General features: G+C 32.2%; 1 protein-coding gene across 3 annotated transcripts in view; it reads left to right on the forward strand.

The window, feature by feature from the left end:
- LOC100575056 overlaps positions 1-21,729 on the forward strand; it is a 59,863-nt gene that overhangs the window by 21,975 nt on the left and 16,159 nt on the right. For all 3 annotated transcript variants that reach the window (XM_003244549.4, XM_008184960.3, XM_029490380.1), the window contains exons 8-20: positions 1,551-1,605; positions 2,093-2,174; positions 2,266-2,358; positions 2,459-2,518; positions 2,892-3,054; positions 3,152-3,277; positions 7,222-7,429; positions 15,709-15,885; positions 16,926-17,186; positions 18,287-18,388; positions 19,007-19,120; positions 19,272-19,482; positions 20,483-20,687. In XM_003244549.4, coding sequence (XP_003244597.1) covers positions 1,551-1,605; positions 2,093-2,174; positions 2,266-2,358; positions 2,459-2,518; positions 2,892-3,054; positions 3,152-3,277; positions 7,222-7,429; positions 15,709-15,885; positions 16,926-17,186; positions 18,287-18,388; positions 19,007-19,120; positions 19,272-19,482; positions 20,483-20,687 — 1,857 coding nt within the window. The remainder of the gene's footprint in view (positions 1-1,550; positions 1,606-2,092; positions 2,175-2,265; positions 2,359-2,458; positions 2,519-2,891; positions 3,055-3,151; positions 3,278-7,221; positions 7,430-15,708; positions 15,886-16,925; positions 17,187-18,286; positions 18,389-19,006; positions 19,121-19,271; positions 19,483-20,482; positions 20,688-21,729) is intronic.

Below are 21,729 nucleotides of genomic sequence, written 5' to 3' on the forward strand. Positions count from 1 at the left end.
ATATAATAGTCGAATCACCACACACATAATAATAACAACAATATGTGTATAGGTCGGTCGCGTTACGATATTCGTCGGCACTACGGCGGCGGGTACCTACATATATATACACGAAAACCTATTCACTTAATATTATTATAATGGTATACCGTTTGATCACCATTTTTATACATAACTTGAGAGACGGCGTAATTGTTTGTGCAAACTTGACTTTATACGCACGTCGATAAAAGAAGGGTCGCGCCGTAATAATAATAATAATAATAATAATAATATTATAATATTTATTATTCTTCGACATACGTGTGTGTGTGTACGACAATAATATTAATATAACTATACATACATACGGATATTACACACCACCGAGGCGTCGGTTGCGTCAGATTGTGAAACAGTCTCAGCGATGGCTGACGCGCGTCAAGTCATATTATAATATTATAATTATATACCCGGTCGTGTGTACTTACTGGAAAATTATATTATACCGCGGTACATTGAGCGCACAACATTGTATTATATCGATTTGGTTCGGTCACCCGGTATAGACGCACTTCGTGATTGTCCCCGAGAGATCGGTATATACACCATATACTCGGTTATGGGTATAGGTGTATGATATTATGGTCATTGGCGCACACACGACGATTAGTGGTCGCGGCTGAAAACGTAATTAAACAATTATACCCTCTGTAAGTGCACCGTTTAGCGTCCTTCCACCACCTGACCCTAACGCGTGAGACCTCGCGAGACCATTTCAAAGGGCACCGCGGTATATCATCATTATCATCGTCGACGATGACAATTTTTTTCTCCTTCTAAATCTCAAACCGACCGAAACGGCCATCATCATTCATCGGGCCGCCGAGGAAGACGTGTTCTCGCGCGCGTTGGAACTCGGACGAAAAAATATCGACTCGGCCCCGACAGAAAATAAAAATAAAATAAAAAATTTCGCGAGTGTCGAGTGCATGATATTAGCACGTTATGATCACCGTGCCGCAAAGACGATGACGACGGCGGAAACTTACCCTCGGCGCGTCACGCTGTTTATTATTATTTTTTTCCCTTCTTCCCCCGCGGCGGCGGTCCGATTTGCATTCGCCGTACGACCTATCGTAACCGCCGACGTCGTTTCGAGGGATGCTGCCGCCGCGCCGAGTCCAGGGTGGTGGGCGATGGGACCGGGGGGGGGGGGGGTGCGAAATGCATGACGGGGCTGCTGGGGGAGGAGTGCCGGCCGATCGATCCCGCGCACACCGCGAACGGCAAACGTTCGGCGGCCGAAACAAGCCGAGCCAGTCGTTTCTCGTCCGTCCGGAAAGCCGCCGGTTCGTTATCGTTTTTTACCGTTTTTTTTTATAATATTTTTGAACAATTTTTCTCGCCGGTCCGCGAAGTCGTCGACGATATTTTATTTTACGAAACACCGCGACACATAACATTATATTATACTGACTATATACATAAATATAGACGACGTCATCGTCCGTACCCGCGACGACGTCTCAACTTTTGTTCATACTATACCGTTTATTTGTTTTACACAGGAGGAGTGAGTTCCTGGGCTACATGTCGTTTGCGGTGAAAAACGTACTCAAAAAAGTAAGTCATTGCGTGCGTACCTTGTATTACCGTAGTTATTGCATGATAATATTATGTTTTAAACATTAGACGGGATTGTGTAGACGACAATGCGACGGAACGTCGCGCGTCGTTAACGATCACGTCGTTTAATATAATATTGAATTCGCCGGGCGGCGATTCGATCACGAAATCATCGCGATGTTAATTATTAAATTTTCGATTAAAACGGAACAATGGATACTGCTACATAAACGTGGTATTTGACGAAGCTCTTCAAGTGTCGAGAGCCCATTGAAATGTATACAGCCCTTCTTTTTATAATGTGACACTTTCAATATGACGCACACAATATATAAAACAATAATAACACGGTGAACGACGACGAGAGTATTTAAAACGTTTGACCCAATTACAGATATCTTTAGTGATTTATCGCCGCCTCTAGTTATATACAAAAATAATTAAGAAAACCTATTCTGATTGATTGTTTTTTTGTTATTTTCAGGAAATAAACGGTACGTTCAAACTCGTACCGCAAAGTCCCGGTCGAATGCCTCCTCACTCAACGCCGGCTCATCGACCACAAGGTCAGTACCTATTTCATATTTTGCAATATAACAAATAATATCTATGTTTCCCACTCAACTGAATATTGTTTAACTACGTTTTGCATTTTAGATCTGACTGTGGTTAAGACCGTACACTGCAGTACCGATGACGATGAAGAAGACATCATGATTGATGACGAAACTACTCCCAGCAACCATTCGGGTGAGTGGTCTGTTATATAACATGCGGTTATACGAACGATGTAAAAATGTCAATAATCGTAGTGTTCAAAATTAATCCTTGTTTATTTTTTTTGTTTTAGTGTCCGTCAAGGTAAAATCTAGTCAGAAGCCAAAAAAAGACACACTGACCACTAAAACGGGTAAGTGTACCCTAAAGTAAACTTATATTTAGTTGGACGTCTTTAAGCACAACTTACACTGTCGACCGGCCTGTGTTCCAATTTGCGTAATGCGTTCAATATTATTCGCAGCACCTAAAACTGTTTTTCTCACGCGATCGGGCTTATAATAACAATAACTCAAACGACTTGTAATTCGCATGTTCGTCTACATAAGTATCGCGAGGCCTTTATTTTATGTTAACGCGCTTTTTGGTTCATTTGACAACGATAAACGTTCATTATATAAGACGGCCGAACATTTGTCACGTCCGTTTTACAAACGTGCTTCCTGCATCTTCAAATTTAAAGTAATAATGATATATTAGTAATCATGTTTTTGCATATTTTCCAGGCAACGAGGAAAACAAATTCTTGCAGTACCTGGAGTTGGACCCACCACTGTCGTCCAATAGGGATGGCAAAACCGGCAGAACTCCTTTCACGATTACCAAACGGTTGTCGAAACCCTCGGGATCCAGTTTTGGATTTTCTATAGCGTGGACACACCCCCCGAGGTAAGAACCCGCACACACTAATAAGTCGTTTGGTTTTTTCAATAACAACACCGGATATGAATTAAAATAAATTAAATTTCCTATTTCTCGTGCGCAGGGTGGAAAGAGTGGAGTGTGGTTTGCCTGCGGATCAAGCGGATCTGAAGCCCGGAGATTATGTAGTATTCATCAATAAAACTAACGTAGTGATGATGGCTGAAGACGACGTCATGGAGTTGATTAAGTAAGTTTATTTTTGTCCATTCAGTGGTTTGCTTTTACGATAGGTACCCGATAGTTGCTCTAGGATAAGACGTGAGGTAGATCAGTGTCGAGCATATCATTATTGTTACCCATAATTTTCCTAATATTATATCATGAAACTTAATTAACAGTGAAACTAATAACTATAACTTCTGCTATAATACGTACAATGTACATGTTACCTATACAAGTACCTAATTATACTGTGCGTTCTTATGTTAAAGTAAAATAGTACGTTTAATGTAAATTTTAGAACAGTATTATATAATATTAAAACAACGGACTCTTAGATGCTTAATATAATTTAAAGTTATTCGAGACTGTATTTGCAAATCGTATTATCATTATTCTCTGAACACGTACCGTAACGTTAGGTATCTATACATGCAGAAATTTCAGAACTCGAAAATTGAAAACTAGGTACTCCTTTTCAACACAAACGACATAACTTAATTTTGAAAACCGTTGTTAAAATATACAACTAACGTTTAATTAAAAAGACAATCTTGTTATAATGCGATTAATTTTAATAACCCGAATTACTTCTGGTGGGATAATCTTTCTCGTAAGTCCCGTTGAATTACAACAATAAAACATCACAGAAATGAGAAAAATCTTCTATCTCTAACGTTTGGAACTAAACGCGAATTAAGATTAATAGTCACAGTGATTATAATATACACTAAAAAACAGTTTTATATACGAATAAAATCAGTAACCGTAATAATAAATTGAATAAAAAAATTGCTCTCTCCCTCGATCTGCGTGGATACTTAATGAATAACGATATACCTAATATTATATAAAGTGATGCTTTAAATAACGTTTAACACAAATTCTATTAATTTTTTTCTTCCGCGAGAGATTACTTTGAACGTTCAAAACAATTACTCAAGTTTTTTTCCATCCACCAAACACGACAATGTTAAATTTATTGTCGATGTACTTTGTCCCATATTATTCAATGTGTATAACCTATAGTGCGTGTTTTCCGAGACAGTAATAAATTGCGGTGTTACTCTGGATAGAATAAAAAAAAAAATGGTGGCATACGCGTTCTACATTATTTTGGTGTGTAAGGAATTTCTAAAGACTCGTATACGATGCAGTATGACAGTGATCTTTTGACTTTTCCGCAACAAGTGTATAGAAAACACCATTATTCAACTTTCAGCATATCGCGATGTCTGCTTGTTTCGGAAAATAAATCCGTTTGCTTTCGATGCCATACTAAATAGTATTATACACATGGACCGAACGAACGCGAAAATCGCACATACAATATAGCCCGTCGACTTGATCGGTGTGGTTTTTTAAACGCTATTATAGTAACAGTATGTAGTTATAGGTAGTACTATTATTATTTATTATCGTTGGTCGATGTTGTCTGTTTATTTTTGAGAATTCCTAGAGAATATAATGCCTTATAATACCTATGCGTTTTTTTAACTCACGAGCCGATATAAAATTGTACATTTAAATAATAACAATAATTGTTGATAATACAATCGCATTACGAAGAGTACGTGTTTTTGAAAAAATATAGGTCATTCTCCCGAACGAATTGTGTCCCCGTCGGCCAACACTATATATATATTATCGCGCGTTGTCTTTAATTCGATATTACGTTTTATTGACATTATTCGATTAATAAAGAAATCTACTGCTTATAAAATCTTCTTCTATATGTGGAGACCGGAGGGCGCGTTATCCAATTTTCTGTGACATTAATTTTGTAAGTTAAAAGTTTGAACACATACATCGAATTAGATATTTTTTCTCAGCACTACTATATATGACATAGGTTATTGGTTGTATTAGATATGTTATTATATTATGTTCGTAAATAATACTCACGGAAACTTGGACTGATCGTGTGTATAGTGTGTGTGTTTTTCCTTGCCCACGTCATATTATTGTTGTAAAATGTATTCAGCTATATTATGAACGATTTTCCTAACATCGATCTTATTACAGAGAATAGGTTTATACTTGAACGGTGAGCACTATGATCGTTTCTAAATGTAATCTACCAACGAATTTAAAAACGATTTACCCAAACACATATATTATTAGGTATATATATATTTATATTCACATGCATTGTGTTCTTATTATATTTGACAACAATCGGCGAAATTGAAATATGAATTGGAAATAACGATGTAAATATTATTATATAATTTTTACTTTGCGCCACGTATTTATTTTTGTTATATTTTACCATACTACGCGCACAGTGGTCAAATTTCAATAAATGTAACAGACAAACTGGACAGACAAGGACAGCTATATAGGAGACTAGTACTCTAGTACTCTAAATAGTTTTTTGTTTTTGAAATGAACAACATTATAGAACAGGCCACTAGAAATATTTCCAAACGTCGATTAATCGGGAGAAAAAATAATATCGACTAGGAAATATGATGTTGTTACCTATACTTTTATCCTCAAATCAAAATAAACCGCGGTACCTATACAATAAGTTCGTATGCTCACGATATAATCAGTTTAATAATAATTGTACACGTCATGTCAATTGATTATACAATAATATTATAATTTCATCGTAAATATAAGTGTTGTCGTGTAAATATTAACCACGCGTAAGAGATGGGGTTATCTGAAAAAGTTAACTATTAATTATTTACAAGCCGGAATGACTCGCGAGTGATACTAATTATTGTGCATTTCGGATTATGAATACTATCTTTTATTACCGCGGTACGCTGCTGGTGAATGTCGACGATAATTCTCTGAAATTTCATGATTTAAAAAACTACTCGAACAAATACGTAGGTAATTTTTCTATAAGTTATAATAAATTACGAATTGTGCATTTATACACATAGTCCCTGTAACGAACGTTGCAGCAAAATATCTTACGCGTATAAACATGGCGCGTGTCAACGGTTTAATTTTAAAAGGTGTAAAATATGATGTAACGGAACCTCTGTAATGAAAAATCTCAAAGCATACCTCCAATGACTTATATACTACGTCAACAATTGCCTTGTGCCTTTTAGAACAAAATAAGTCGGTAGGTATGTACCGACGCACGGTATTAATGAGTACTGAGAATGGCTCTTATACGCGTGCCAACTTTTCAATTTAGACATGAGCTTACTCGAAATGAAACTTTTGTTTTTACAAATGTACCTATTTGTACATTACCAGAGGAAAATTGCGTTTCGCCAATATTGGAAACGAAGCGGAATTTTCCGAAACATTTACACAAAACACATGTGACATGAAACGTTATAATTTTCGTTCCGTTACCACTTCATATAAATTAACCGGATCATTTGTTTTAATCTCTTAAATTGTTCTTTAAACTTGTTCAAACAAATGTATAACATGTACAAATAAGCTTTATACTTATGTAAAATTATTCGTGTTTCGGTATTAATCAAATTTGCACCATGATGTACATCGGGCAAAAGCCCATTTGCATTAATAATAAAATAAAACCGCCTCGTACGCGTTAAAGTCGTTTCAAACTCCGTGACAAACTTTCACATTTTTTTTCTGGTTTTCGGTTTAAATTATGATACATTGCGTGACAGAATAATTTTTAAAAATGTTGTAAAATCGTCCATGAGAAAAACTAGTTTTATTGCGTTTATATTCAATCTTCATCATATTTATATATTTTATTGTATTATCTACCAAAAACCATTATTTGAAAATGAAAATAAATGTATAAAAAAATACAAGCCGAGTAAATTTCGAACACGACCAGAATCAAAAAATAATAATTCGATGTCAATAGTAGTACCTGCCTATGCTTTTAAAAACCATTAACTACAATAATATTTTTTATAACATCTCAAATATCAATATTATAATAATAGTTAATACTAATAACAAAATGGGATAATATTTGAAAACAATGTGATAATAACTTTTCTTTTTCACTAACAGATCGTGTGGAAATCAGCTGTCGTTGGAAGTGTACAACAAAACGACGACGGCCAACCGGAGGAGAAATCAACCACCCCCGAGGTCAGCGTCCACCCCGGGCGTACTCAGCCTGGCGGCCGCAGCGGTCAGCCAGAGCGACACGACCGTTTCTCTGCAAGAGCCGCCCAGAAGAAGATTTCACATACCTCAAGTGACGTTCACGTCCGAGGTAGGTTCCGGCGTTGTCGTGTGACATAGTTTTGCGATATATTTATTGTACGCTGTTTTGATGCTTCAAACCGTTTTCTATTTATTTTTTTCCGTTTGTAAATTATAATATTATTTGTTTGTAAATAGATTTAATTATTATTTTTTTGTTTTTCATCTTCAACGTGTCCGCGCGTTTGTTATCATCATAATCATATTATTATTACAACTACTACTATTATTATTATTTATAATTATTATTTTTGTGTGGTTGCGCGATGCCAAGAAATGAAAAATCGACGTGTTTTTGTAACCAGATAAGCCAGTATTATACTATATTATATTATACCTACCTACCTACCTACCTGCCTATACGCAGATGCCAGTACACCACAGTAATAGAAAACCGATTGAGAGAACTTTTTCTAGTTATACAAATGTACTAATATAATATTATAATGACGGTGTTAAATAATTATTCCCCAATCGGTTTTACACACACTATTACAAAATTATAATCGTATGATATCGAGTGACCAGTATTTTTGCATTATCATTATTTTTATTTATTTTTGTAGACAACAGTACACACCCGCATAATATTGTTGTATGTTTGTTCTCGTTTATGTTTGTATTATTTTATACATTATTATTTTTATTTGATTGTTGCATGCGGCCGATGCTCGTCGTTATTTGTTCCTCTCGTTCGTTATAGGTGTGTTTGTACGTTTTTTTCTTTTTTTTTTTTATGAAAAAATTTTCACGAACAACTTTTTAGTATTATTATTATTATTATTATTATTATCTATTATTATTATTATTATTATTATTATTATTATTTATTTTGTATCCTTTTTTTGTGTACATAAACGCGTTTAGTTATTTTTTGTTCCGTAGATGTGTTGTTTTAATTTTATTAGTGATTTATAACCATGAGTGTCGGGTAAACATTTTTCTCCGAGCGCTCTCTTCTCGTCCCAATGTGGTTTTAACTACGAACGTAGGTAAATTATTATTTTTATCGCTGCAAACAATTGTTTATGGGAAAATAGTAACTAACACTCGTACATCTAGATTCACGACAAAATATTAAAATTAAACATTTTAACGAAAAATGTAGGAATTACTTAAAAATTAAAAAGGAGAGACAATTTATTTTATCGTTTTAGTGTTCACTAAAGCGTGTTTGAATTTTAAAGCAATTATATTGCATTCAGAATGTGAACCTGAGCGGAGCAAGATTTAATATTTATAATGCAATTAATATTCCCATAATAAATAAAATATCAGGTGAAAAAATTAAAAATATTTTTTAATTCAAATTTTATCAAGTTAATAAATAATATTCAGTTGGAATTTCAGGACCCTATCCGTGTACGTATTATTATTATAAGGTCCATGTTACCAGCCACTTTTCCCGCCAATAAATTTTTAAGTGAAGGAGTACATAACGATATGCTAAAAAGCGCATACCCTCACCAACGGAACACTGCAAACGTTCGCACTCAACATTTTTAATGTTGGATTTGAGGTAGGGACAGTAGGAGCACGGACTTCTATCATTATTTATTTTTAATATTACAATAATTAAACATTATTCGATTTTTATAAAAACAATATTGTGTATTAAACGGCGTCACCTAACCTAATTAGAAATAATCTGCAGATTTCAGAAATAATTCTTAATTTATTGTGTATATGGACACTGACTAAAATGAACCACTCATATTATATAGGTCAAATATATAAGTTATTGTAATGTAGTATTATAATATATTTTAACTGAATACAACAAGATCCATATCGTTATTTTTCGTGTAAACAGCAGAAACTTTGCTGAAACACTATAACTACGGTTATGTGAAGCACTGTTCCTACCTTCCTGGAATTTTTGATACTATAAAAGTTGATAAAACAAGACAGTTGTATATTGCGTAATAAAATGATAAACTCCTCCGATATAAAATAAAAGTCAACGAAACTTTTTATTTTTAAGATATAATATATAACTTGTCGGTTTAAATTTTAAAATACGGCGAGATGTCTAGATGTTTATACTTTAATACTTTCTACGACATAATACCATTCCTAATAATTAAGGCTATAAGATATAAATTCTAATATATGATGAGGTAGTATGTTTTTTTTTTGAGCTTCTTTTTACGAATTCGGTTAGTACCTTTATAATATTTACTACACAGTGTGGTCTACACTATGTTTGGTACAAGCGATATAATTTTTATTTTGCATATTTTAAGTTTAACGCATAATATCATCGCATATTATTTTATCACAAAAAATGCATAGTTTATATGATATATTTAAAGTTTAAACCCTAAGCAAAATTAGTGTTAACCACTAACCTAACCTTAGATGTCTCGTCTGCATATTACACTTCTAATTTCAATTTCGTCACTTATTGACACTTCAAAAATTATTGGTAATTCATTGTCGGTACTTACTTATATTTGTTAATTAATTATATAATATTATGTATTTGTAATGCGTATTTTAGCATATTTTGACAAAATTAAATGTATATTTTAAATTGCGTGATATAAATCCTAGCCTTACTAATAATTCACATTGGCTGTATCCGCTTGGAAGCAATATTAATAATTTAATAACTTTTGTTGGGTTTAATAAAACGGACACAAAAAAGGTATCTAGCTATACTCGATGTTATTATTGTAACGTATAGTTCGAAAACAGACCTTTTCCAGAACCGTCCCATTTTCCGAAACCCGACCTGAAACGCATTCATTAAACATGAATAAACGCGTTTAAAGTCCATCGCTGTTGATTCGATTGAAAACGGCATTATTCAAATGCGTCACGAGTTTTAGTTTAAATTATTCGCCAGGCGTATATGTAGATAAAATAATATTATTTTATGTAAACGAATAATGTTTACGCTCGTTCGACTTTCAAATCGGATAGGTAAAATGAAAAAACTGAATATTAAGGTATAAATTATATTCTAAAATATGGATATTCTGCGCACGGTTTTAATGATAAGCTATATATTACATGTATTATAATGACAGCATAATAAATTATCCAACAATAAAATTAAACAAAATATGAAACGTTAATAATTATTTATTTATATAATTGATTTTGTCGACGTAGTTATATATTTATGTTTATTTACAACGGTAAACTTGTAAAAATATTTATTTATTTATTAGAACAAACGCCAATCTATCAGCAATTAACAATTTGGGTTAATATGACATAAGATATAAACTTAAGAAAAATATAACAATTATTAGATTAATAAATGTATAAATGTGAAATGCTTACAATATATATATAAATACAATGTACGACGAGTGATACAGATAAGTAAAAAAAAGTGAATATGCGTAAAATAAAGTGGAAGCAAAGCCTAATATTTGATTGGACAGCCAAAGTATTATGTGGATTGGATGATTAGTCGTAAGAGTAAAACGGAATGAGTGGGGATGTAAAAAAGAGTTTGATTTTTAACGTTGTGTGAAGAAACTTTAAATAAAACTCGAATGAGAAGGTCAGGTGCATCAATTGTATATTATTGAGAAGAGAATGAATAAACTGAGAGTCAATATTATTAATACGATGGGTGGACATTGAAGGGATATTTAGATTACGACTAATATCGGAGTATAGTGATGTGAGTCATAGGGACAAATTAGGTAAACAGCTGCGTAAGACAACAATTTACGAAAGTATGATTTTGAAGACGAGAATGATCGTTAGCGAGGTCAGGGTGCTAAACTACAACCCCAACCTCAAGAATGGATCGTTTAATATAATGTGTTAATATAACGGTACCCAAAAGTTTTTAGTTCACGCCACCCTAAAAATAAAAATAATAATTGCGCCTCCCTTGAGTAAATAAAAAACAAACTTGTAGTATTTAAATATACAAACATTTTTATTTTTGGTAGACGCGATAATATCGGGTTATCGATAACGCTGGTTAGATGAAGCAACTTTCTAGAAAATCCCTGAATTATGTATAATCTTACTTACATAACTGTAGACAAAATTATTGTTGATTTAAAAAAAATCATTATTCACCACGCCTCCCTTGTCAAGTGCTCGCGCCTCCTAAGGGAGGCGGCCCTCAGAGTTTGGGAACCACTGTGTTGAATAATAAAAGAGAGAAGTTTGCTAAAAAAAAAATTGCTGTTTATACTAGGAAGATGTCTAATATTGCGAGTAGTGGACTTACTTATGGTAGGCGTGGTTATGGGTTAGGGTTGAATGTTTTTCGACGATTTAAAACGGAGAGAGCTTTTCACGGTTTTATTTAGATTATTTTTAACGTTTTTGAATAAATTAATAATAGTATAGGTATCCACAATATATTATGATGGTAGGTAGAGTAATCCCGTATAATCTCATTATGTAGCTGATTATTTCACGTGGACCAAAGAGCTTTATATAAGTGGTGTTTTCGGGCATTTTGAAGAATTTAAAATAGGTATTTAGATTTTCGTTTGGGAGAAGGCACACGACATAATATGTATACAGGTTGTAGCGTTCTTATTAATTGCCATTTATATATATATCAGTGGAAGAACTTAATACATTTTCATCTATAGCGTTGAGTTGTGATTTAATAAAAGGTAGGTATTTATTATAGGATTTTCATCTTTGTGTAACTCCTCGGTTTAATTAAAAAGTGTATTTTCCAGGCAAAATTGATTGTGTAGTAATTAATATCATGTACATCGATACCTTCGCTACCTATGCTTCACTATACACTGCGTAAATCATAATGATTGCAAATACGCCGTTTAAACAGAACAATATATCGTGTACAACGTTTTCGCGATATAATTAAATAAGCCCCATTAATCATTTTCGATAATATACGAAACAAAATTGTATACATAATTTATTATTATTATTGTTTTGCACAACATTATCTGAAGTGGCGTTCGCGGGAATAGAGGTGAAGAGGGATTTCGGAGTTTCCTAACCTTACCTCAAACTTTAGCGGCTTGCCCCACTCGCGCACAGATATAGATTAGTTAGCCATTATATGGCGCCACAGATACGCATAACACAATACGTCATTTTAAATAAATTATTTTCGAGTTGTTCTGGCACTGATGAATAATAATACACACGAAGTAGTAGTAAGTATTTTCGTTGCACCTCCATCATCGATGAGCTCCCACACACGGAATTTATATTTAATTATAATAAATCACTGCACTGAAATTGTTATCAAAACATTCGTGCAAAGTGAAAACCAACCCCTAAATAATAATAACATTATAAAATATTTTTTTTCGTAGATTTGAACAATATTATACATTATACATTACAGTTATAGAACGATGGGATATAGCTGATAATAATTATTGCAGTCGTTTTAAGTAGATGTAATTTTTTTTTTTATTAATATTTAGACAATCTGTACAACAAATTACACATACCCATAAAAAATATGTACAACACTCATATTATTGTTATTTTTTATCAAAAAAAAAAAAAAAAACATAATAGTAAACAACACGCCAAATTATAATATTGTGTCATTATACCATCATTAACAGTGGTATATACAAATTTGAAAAAAAAATAGTGGATATAATAATTCTATATAATATGTATGACCGTTTAGGTACTTTTAATAATAGTACCTAATACCATTTACCGTAATATTTTTTCCTAGAGTTTGACATTCTGTAAACATAATAGTTAGGTAGTTAAAATAAATTGTATAATTAAACAATTTGTTACGTATATATATATATTAATATCATTAATTGGTGTACTATTATAATGTCTGATAACAAAATGTTAAATTTGCACAGAACACAATTTACATAATGTTTAATTTTTGATTAACCAGATAAAATTAATTTGAAACCCAGAAACACATTATTCAAATTTTAATTGCTTATTTTAATCTGTACTTACATAAAAAAAAGTGTAAACAAATTACATTACACAATTATTGCAATAATATCAAGATACATACATTATTGTCAGATTTGAAAATACTATTATTATTATTAGTATTACTGTCGATTTAGATAAGATTTTAATGCTCTTAAAAATATGCGACCAAAAATGTTAAAACATGCCAACGAACCCGTGACTTATACAAATACAAATAATAATGCTTTTTTTATGTAAATACAATGACCTACGAACGTTTTGTTTTATGAATAAAAAACAAACCCGATTAAAAACGTAAACAAATACGTTGGCACGCATTTTGTCGACAAATGTAATCTAAGGTTTTTGGAAATGTTTTTGTCTTACACATAACTCGAAATCATCGTACAAAACAATATTTTCGAGGAAAAACATTATATTTTTACTACCTATATTATTTTATCGTTATTATTTTTTTTCGAACAAAAGCTTACATTTTTGACTTCATATTCCCAAGCAGAATGTTTTTCCGATAATCTCAACATTTAAAAACTGGAATTTCGAACTTGTAGTTTAGTCTTTATATTATATAAAAGCATTCAAAGTTTATGGACTCGGAGTGGAGTGGCACAGGGTTACCCCATCACAAAATGCAATCGGTCTACACCACTATATATAATACATACGCCACGTCGCAGAACGGAACAACTCCCACTTGACGTTTTCGCAGGACTTTTATGACTTATTGTGATGGGATTGTTAAAGTACGTTCGCTGTATAGAATCGGCCGATCTAAAAAGTCTGAACACTGCGGGGCGTATTTTATAACACTCGTCGTACAGTCGATTACAAGAATTTTATGACGCTTATTTAAAAATCAATGACTTGGCGTTCATTCGAAAAGGCACTATACCTACGGCCCTGCGGCGCTTAACAAAAAAAATTCATAAAGACGGCGAGAATAACATAATATTATATTAGTGTAAACTATTTTAATGCTAATCATATTATTATGTTATAAATTATCGTAGCAGGGGATCGTTTTAGCGAGGCCGTGAAAAATATGTACTTACCTGTGTGAATTAAAATGGTTTAAATTTAAAAAAACAAAAACTGTCACCGGACCAGTATATTGTACGAATTAATTCTTTTCAATTTATTTGGTGACTATAATATAATAATAATATAATATGTACGTTTCAATAACTCGGTACGAAATGCATACACTTGAAATGTCCACTTATTTTATGGCTGTAAAATATTAGGTTAGGTATTATGTATTTGGCAGTTTTATATTTCTCCGTTTGAATTTTGAACACGCAAATGATAAATACAAACAAAAACTCGACGATTTTGAATTTCAAATGTTGAAATAAATAGATTTGTAGTTAAAATTCAACTCGAATCGGCTTGAATAGAGTGGTTCGGTTATTTAGAAATAATGATGCAATAACTTAAAATAATTATTTTACATTATGCAAATATGTAATAGGTACTCATGTTTCGTAATTCAATTCAAAAGCAATCACAATTGAATAGACCAATATATAGGATAATCGTATTAATGTTATACAAACAGTTATGTTTTTAATCAAAAATATTGGTCCTTTTATTTTTAATGTGCAAAAATATAATTTTTCATTTAAACTTTAATATTGCTCATTAGGATGGCTCATTAAATTGTTAAATCTACTTATAAATTTGTTTCGTATATCGTATAATTCAATTGACTATTATCAATACTCTCAACAAATATTTTTAATTCACAAAGTTATTTTTAATAAGTATTAAGTGTAGATATCTATTCTTATTCTCTTGCATACTCATCTGCAGTCGACCTTTTGTGCATATTTCACTTTATTTGAGTTTTTAAATTTCGAAACTGTCGTTTTTACGACAAAGAAGCTCATCTGCGAATATGTTAGGCTTTCATTACTTTAATAGGTATACGTTTGACCAGAGATCGCTAATAAATCCGTTAAATGGATCTGTCAAATAGTGACTATTCTGTCAAGCTGAAATTGTTTTTGAAAAAAAAAAAAATATTTTTACAAATATTAATTATCTCATTTATATGTTTATATTTTATTTATTTATTTAAAGACAGGTTTTATTTTGTCCGTGAGAATTTTTGTTAATAATAATAGTCACTTTGATGCCGGGTTACACAAAACATTAATTAATGAATCAATAGTGAGCAAATGGTCCCATAAACAAGATTTAGTGGCCCACGATTGGTCCATTAAATTTTTAGTGAACCATTAAATTTAATAAATTGTTTATGGAACCCAGCATATATCTCTCAACCGTCGCGGTCGTTGCGTTAGACAATCCAGCTGTAAATTATTGCATGTTATTGTGGTGTAAAAAAAAAACAGCGATGACGTTGATTAAAATATATCTAACGCTTTTGTTAAGAACCTATCCGGCGATATGGACTCGCAACTCAGGTGGATTCATCAACTTCTCACGGCCGAGCAACAATTTGTGTTATGTTTACAATTCGGTATTGGGAGGTATCTTTTGCCGTTGGCCGAACGCAAAGACGTGCTCAAGTCTAAAGAACACGCGGCGTTATTTCAAAACGTTCAAGAGGTACGTATATAATTTATATTATTTAATATTAATTGATTTACAATTTTGAAATTATGATGATTTTCCTACTTAATCGACGACACGGTATCACTCTTATTTTTTAATCAACACGTGGCGACGGAACTATTATAATATATAAAGGGTTCTCAAACTATTTTTAACGTATATATCATATAACAAAATATATTATTACGTAAGTGTATTTTGTATATCAGTTACGTACCACTAATAAAGACGTAAAATAAAGTAATTCAAAAAGATAGATAGGTAAAGGGTTTAGACTTTAGACTTTTAAAGCCATTTTTTAATTTATTATTTTTGTTTTATTACTTTAGTATATACACATATGTGTCTGTGTATATGTAATTAATGATGACTAAAGGTAACCATAATAACTATTTAATAAATTATTTAATTCTACCATGTGAACAAGTACCTACGCGTAGGTCATTATTTCTTAATGAAAATCAAGTGTTGAGCATTATGATTTTTACAAAAAATAATGAGTGTAGGTACCTGTAAAAATAATTTATTTATTAGTTACTATACTAAATGTAATTTTTTTCATGATAATCTGAAAAAGTAAAAACATTCTATTCTATAGATAAAAATTATTGTCATTGGACATAAAATACAACTAGCCACATTTTCAAATCTCAATGACTTGCCTTAATATGGATAGACCCACCACGAATAAAATATTCTAATCACCTTATTCTGCAATAACTCGTGTAGTCGTGTGCCTCGTGATATTCGAATGTATTATAAATATTTCACCGATTAGTATTGCTACGATACGGTAAGGCTGCAGAGCACAACACGTGAATGTTTTACGTTTAAAGTGTGTCTTTACAAACATATATCTGTATTGTTATACCAAATATGAAATAACGACTATACTACGATATTATCGTGTCATCCATTTAAGTGGGTATTCCCGATGACATGCCATCCCCCGGGAATTCGTGGCACCGCACCTCCGGGAGTATAATAATATGCGATTATGATATAATTTTCCCTATTAATTTGTCGTAATGCAGCTGTTGCGCACCACCGAAGACACCCTGGAGCGTATAATCGACAATGACTGGAAAATGCTGGCGCGGAACACGTGCAAGGCGTACGTGAGGAAAATCGATCAGATCAACGGAGCATATTACAAGTACTGTAAGGGCATCATTCACGCGGATTGCGTACTCGTGGAAAAAATACGAAATTCCAGTTTTTTGGAACTCATCAAAGACCCACCCATACCCGACCGTAGGCCGGATTTGATCACGTTCATTCACAAACCACTGGAGGTAAGTGCCTGCCTACATACCGTATTATACATAATTCACCAAGCATGTTCACCCTCATTTTATCCTTTAAAAATGAATTTATTAAAATAAGCTGATTAACTTAAGCTAGTGTTTAATATTCTTTCAATGATTAGGATTTTTATACTATGTAATGGGTGCCTTGTGGAAAAACAAACCTATTTTATTCAAATTAACACAAACATTTTTTACCGTAAATTGTTAAGCCGATGATATTTTTGAAAATGTTGATATTATATTTAAATCAAAATTCGAATGATTAGTTTCTGAGTTATTTAAATGTAGTCATGTAGGTATCTGGAATGTACTAAAAATAAATAATTATTCATAAAAATGTTTTTATAAAATTATAAAATAGATGATTATTATACTGGGATCCGGGACAATTTTTATAAATTTTAAAATGCTGATAGATGCAATATTATTAAAATGTTAAATGTTATTATTATTACAATATTTTCAAATCATCATAACCCCCTTATCTGCCAAACATATAATCATGAAGCTCTTGGTAAATTTGTATTTATATCCATCAACAGTTTACAGGGAAAATGGTGATTCTCATTTAATAAAAAAAAATTGATATAGCCACATTAGGACACTCCTTAAATGGAATTTTAAAGGTATTTTAAAATATGATCCTTATAAGAAGAATTGGTAAAAATTCCAAAAATTTAAATTTAAATAAATGTATTATGACACGAAACAATGGGAGTAAGCGGGGAACATGCAATTGGTGACTCTCTATACATACTTCTTACATATATAATTGAAAACTCGTATTGTATAATATTATCATTGATTATAAATAGTATATAAATGATATTTTACATAAAAAATATGTAATAATATATGTGTTTTACGTTGATTGTATTATATCGTCCGTGCTTTGGTAAATCTTTTATCGGTAATTATACTTATGTACCGTTAATTTCGTATTATATAAATACTTGGGTCTTGGACACTACATAGTACATAATATAATACATATTAAGCACTACATACGTGAAGTATTGCTATAGGTTATAGTAATTAACGTCATAATATTACATAATCTTTGTTTTGTGTCATATGGTTTTCAGCATTACAGAAACGTATTAAAATGCATGCAACTCATTCAAATTAATACGGAACACGACGACGAAGGTTTTGAAGCGTTGTCACACATAGTACACGAGATGCAGGTAATATTTGAATAAGTGATGAACAATAATATTATTTTTTATCACTAAAAATATTTCAAATTTCATAAAATAAATTATTAAGTTTGCAAATATAGTCAACTCACATAACTACGATATACATAATACCTATAGTTGAATATAGTCAACAGACTTAATATGGATAAACGAATAGAATTTAGTTAAAAATATTAACGTTTCGTTGCAAACATAGAGAGTTAAGATAAATTTACTCCTTATCGACAGTATCATTGACAAAAATTTAAATCGACAGTCGATTAAAAATGAATTCTGTTTAGGCTATGCCGTCGTTTAGGTACGCATAATTTTGCAAAATTAAAAAATCAGGAGCTCTTCCCTCTATACTCTGCCCACCCGATTTGAGTCAATAACAGTTACGTCGTGTATCGTTTAAAATATGTAGAGCAGCGCAGAAAATAATGATCAACGGTTCGTTTCTGTTTTAATTATAACAAAAAAAAAAAGCGATTGTAAGTTTTTCGCTGCAAATTGCAGTGTACTCTGCAAACGACCATAGACGGTGACGACTTCGGTGAAGACCGTCTTTAAACGTTATAACAATAATATTGTTCGATGGTAATATTGATTTTACCTATTTAGACGACATATCGGTTCATAACTGTGGAATCCGGTCTAATGGAACCGGAAGTGGACGGGAAGCCTTTACTGTCGCTCAACGATTTAGAAGCCCGTTTGGTATTCACCAGGTGCAAGGTCAGTATACCGCAGCAATGACGACGACATTAAATTATCGTCAAATTGTCAAAATAAATCGTGGTCAGGTCAAGGTTTTAGTGTAATATCTTGCAGCTTTCAATATCGATATAACAACAACAATAATAATAATTGTTTCGATGCTTGGCAGCCTTTTACGTTGAACACCCCTGACCGCCACTGGATATTCGCCGGCGACCTGAGCCGCGTCGAAGGACGGTCTGTCAGGTCATACTGGGCGCTGTTGTTCTCCGACATTTTGTTATTCACCAAAGTTAGCAGGGACCGCGTGCTATTTGTCACCGATGAACCATTGCCACTATCATCGATTGCTCAAACTCAGTTCTCCGTCAAGAAAAAAGGTAAGTAACTAACATATTATAGTGAACGCAGACCGAGAGTACCTACGTCGTTTTTCTAAAAATGTTCAATTTTTAAATCACAATAACAAATAAATACACTCACACCGTCTTAATAGTTATATACAAGATACATTCAATATTTCTCAAAAGATACTTTTTTTTCTTTAAATACTATAGATACTCTTTTTCAAATAATAATTTCACTATAATTAGAAATATTTTTATACCTACCTACAAAGATAATAATACAATATTACGATTCAAATTCAAAATGTATAGTACGGTTAGCTATGACTATTAAGTGATAGAATTATTTTTAATGAAATTAAAGGTAATATGAAAACAGTTACTTAGGTCTACATCAATCCCTTATCAATATTCTATATCAGAAATTATAGGGTCTTACACATACACCATTATCAGCGTTAGCTTAGGTTATAACTTATGAGTATGGTATGTTTTGTTTACAATTTCATAATTAATTTGAATTGTACACTGCAAATTATAACAACAATTTTGATATTCAGTATTTTGTCATTAAAAAAAAATTGTTTAATTAGGTTTAATAAATATTAATATAATTTGTATAATATAATACCTAACTTCATTTGTATATCTAGAGTCTTAACGCAAAAAATAAGTGATAAGATTCACAAAAAAAAGTAACTGGATTTAAAATTATTAACAAATTACCTACAAAAGATATATCAGATAAAAATAAGTATCTATTATTTTTTATAGATATCAACAATTCCTGCTATACTAATGTATTTATAATCAAACGTGATTCTCTTTATTATGTATATATTAAGCGGTACGGTGTTGTAACGGTTTCCGCTACACGGAGAAACTTTATTTAATTCACGGGTAGAATGCGGGGAGGGGAGGGGAGGTGTAATACATATTATTACTCTAAACTGTTGACGTTTCGTGTGTACATACTTCGACTGTGTAGGTTTAATTATATACATTTTTGAGCTGCGCGTTTTCGCCGTTTCAGATACCGAATTCCGGTTGGTAATTAGCAATGGGTCGGACACATCATCGTGTCACAGTAGTCCGGCCATGACCGGATGCAGCCCTCTGTTTGCCGACCTGTCCGGCACTCTTTCGAGACTGCCGAAAAACAAAGGAAGAGTGATCGTTCTCCGAGCGCCAAAGGCCGAACTGAAAGCTGTGTGGCAAAATCTTATTCAGAGACAAATGTAAGCGGCACGTGTTTGCATTGGGAACTAATTGAACAATATTGAGACATTTTAATACCTTGCGCGATCCCCACCCACCCCAGTCTTCAGACGCAATGTCAGGACGACCCTGAAACTGTGTTAAGAGTATTAGGACCGTCGTATTTGAAGTATAGTGACATTGGTTGTAACTTGTTACTTATTATAGGTAGGTACAATCGCAGGTGATTATCAACGGTTAATCAATGGTATAGTACTCAAATGTGTATTATATATTATATTATAATGTATATAATATAAATAATATAATAGAACATAAAAACTGTTTAATATACAACCAATGATGCCATCAAAATTGAACAAAATCATTATGTTGAAATATAGACAATACGCACACACGCGATATTGTTGATATAAACACTATAATAACATTGAAAAAAAAAAAACACTTATATGTTTATGGATTTTTAACAGGTCGGAAATTTCTGGCACCTAGTCTGGTGCAATGCGTATTAAATGGATATTATTACTAAAATGAACGAGCTTGAAGCACGTTGGTGTGGTTAATAGGGTGCAGAGAGGTGGTGCAGGGTCGAATAAAACTCTTTTGAACAGCTGCAATTTTTAAACGATGTGCCCATTATTGCCACTTCAACTATAATGTAATATATTATATAAATTATTAAATAAACCTAAAAGCCAATCGTCGACTAGCACACCAACCCTTCTCAAATCATAATACATCCTTCAGAATAATAATAATAATAATAATTAAGGCGCGTCTTTTAATATCCTAAGAAACCAGGAAAATACCTATACAAATTATTTTTAATATTAAATTAAATTAATGAATAAACGACCTAAAAATTCCAAAAAATAAAAACGGTATAAAAATAAAAGTAAAACAAATAGCAAAATAAAATTTTCATTTTTATATTCTTCGGTGTCCGGGGAAAATGTGCCTGTTAAGTAATTACTTGGGTCATTCACCGGAGAAAATGCAATCCACGCCCTAAATTAATATAATAATAATAATCACATGGAAAACAATTTTATATTTATA

Source organism: Acyrthosiphon pisum, chromosome A2, assembly GCF_005508785.2.
Source record: "Acyrthosiphon pisum isolate AL4f chromosome A2, pea_aphid_22Mar2018_4r6ur, whole genome shotgun sequence".
Classification (NCBI taxonomy): Eukaryota; Metazoa; Arthropoda; class Insecta; order Hemiptera; family Aphididae; genus Acyrthosiphon; species Acyrthosiphon pisum.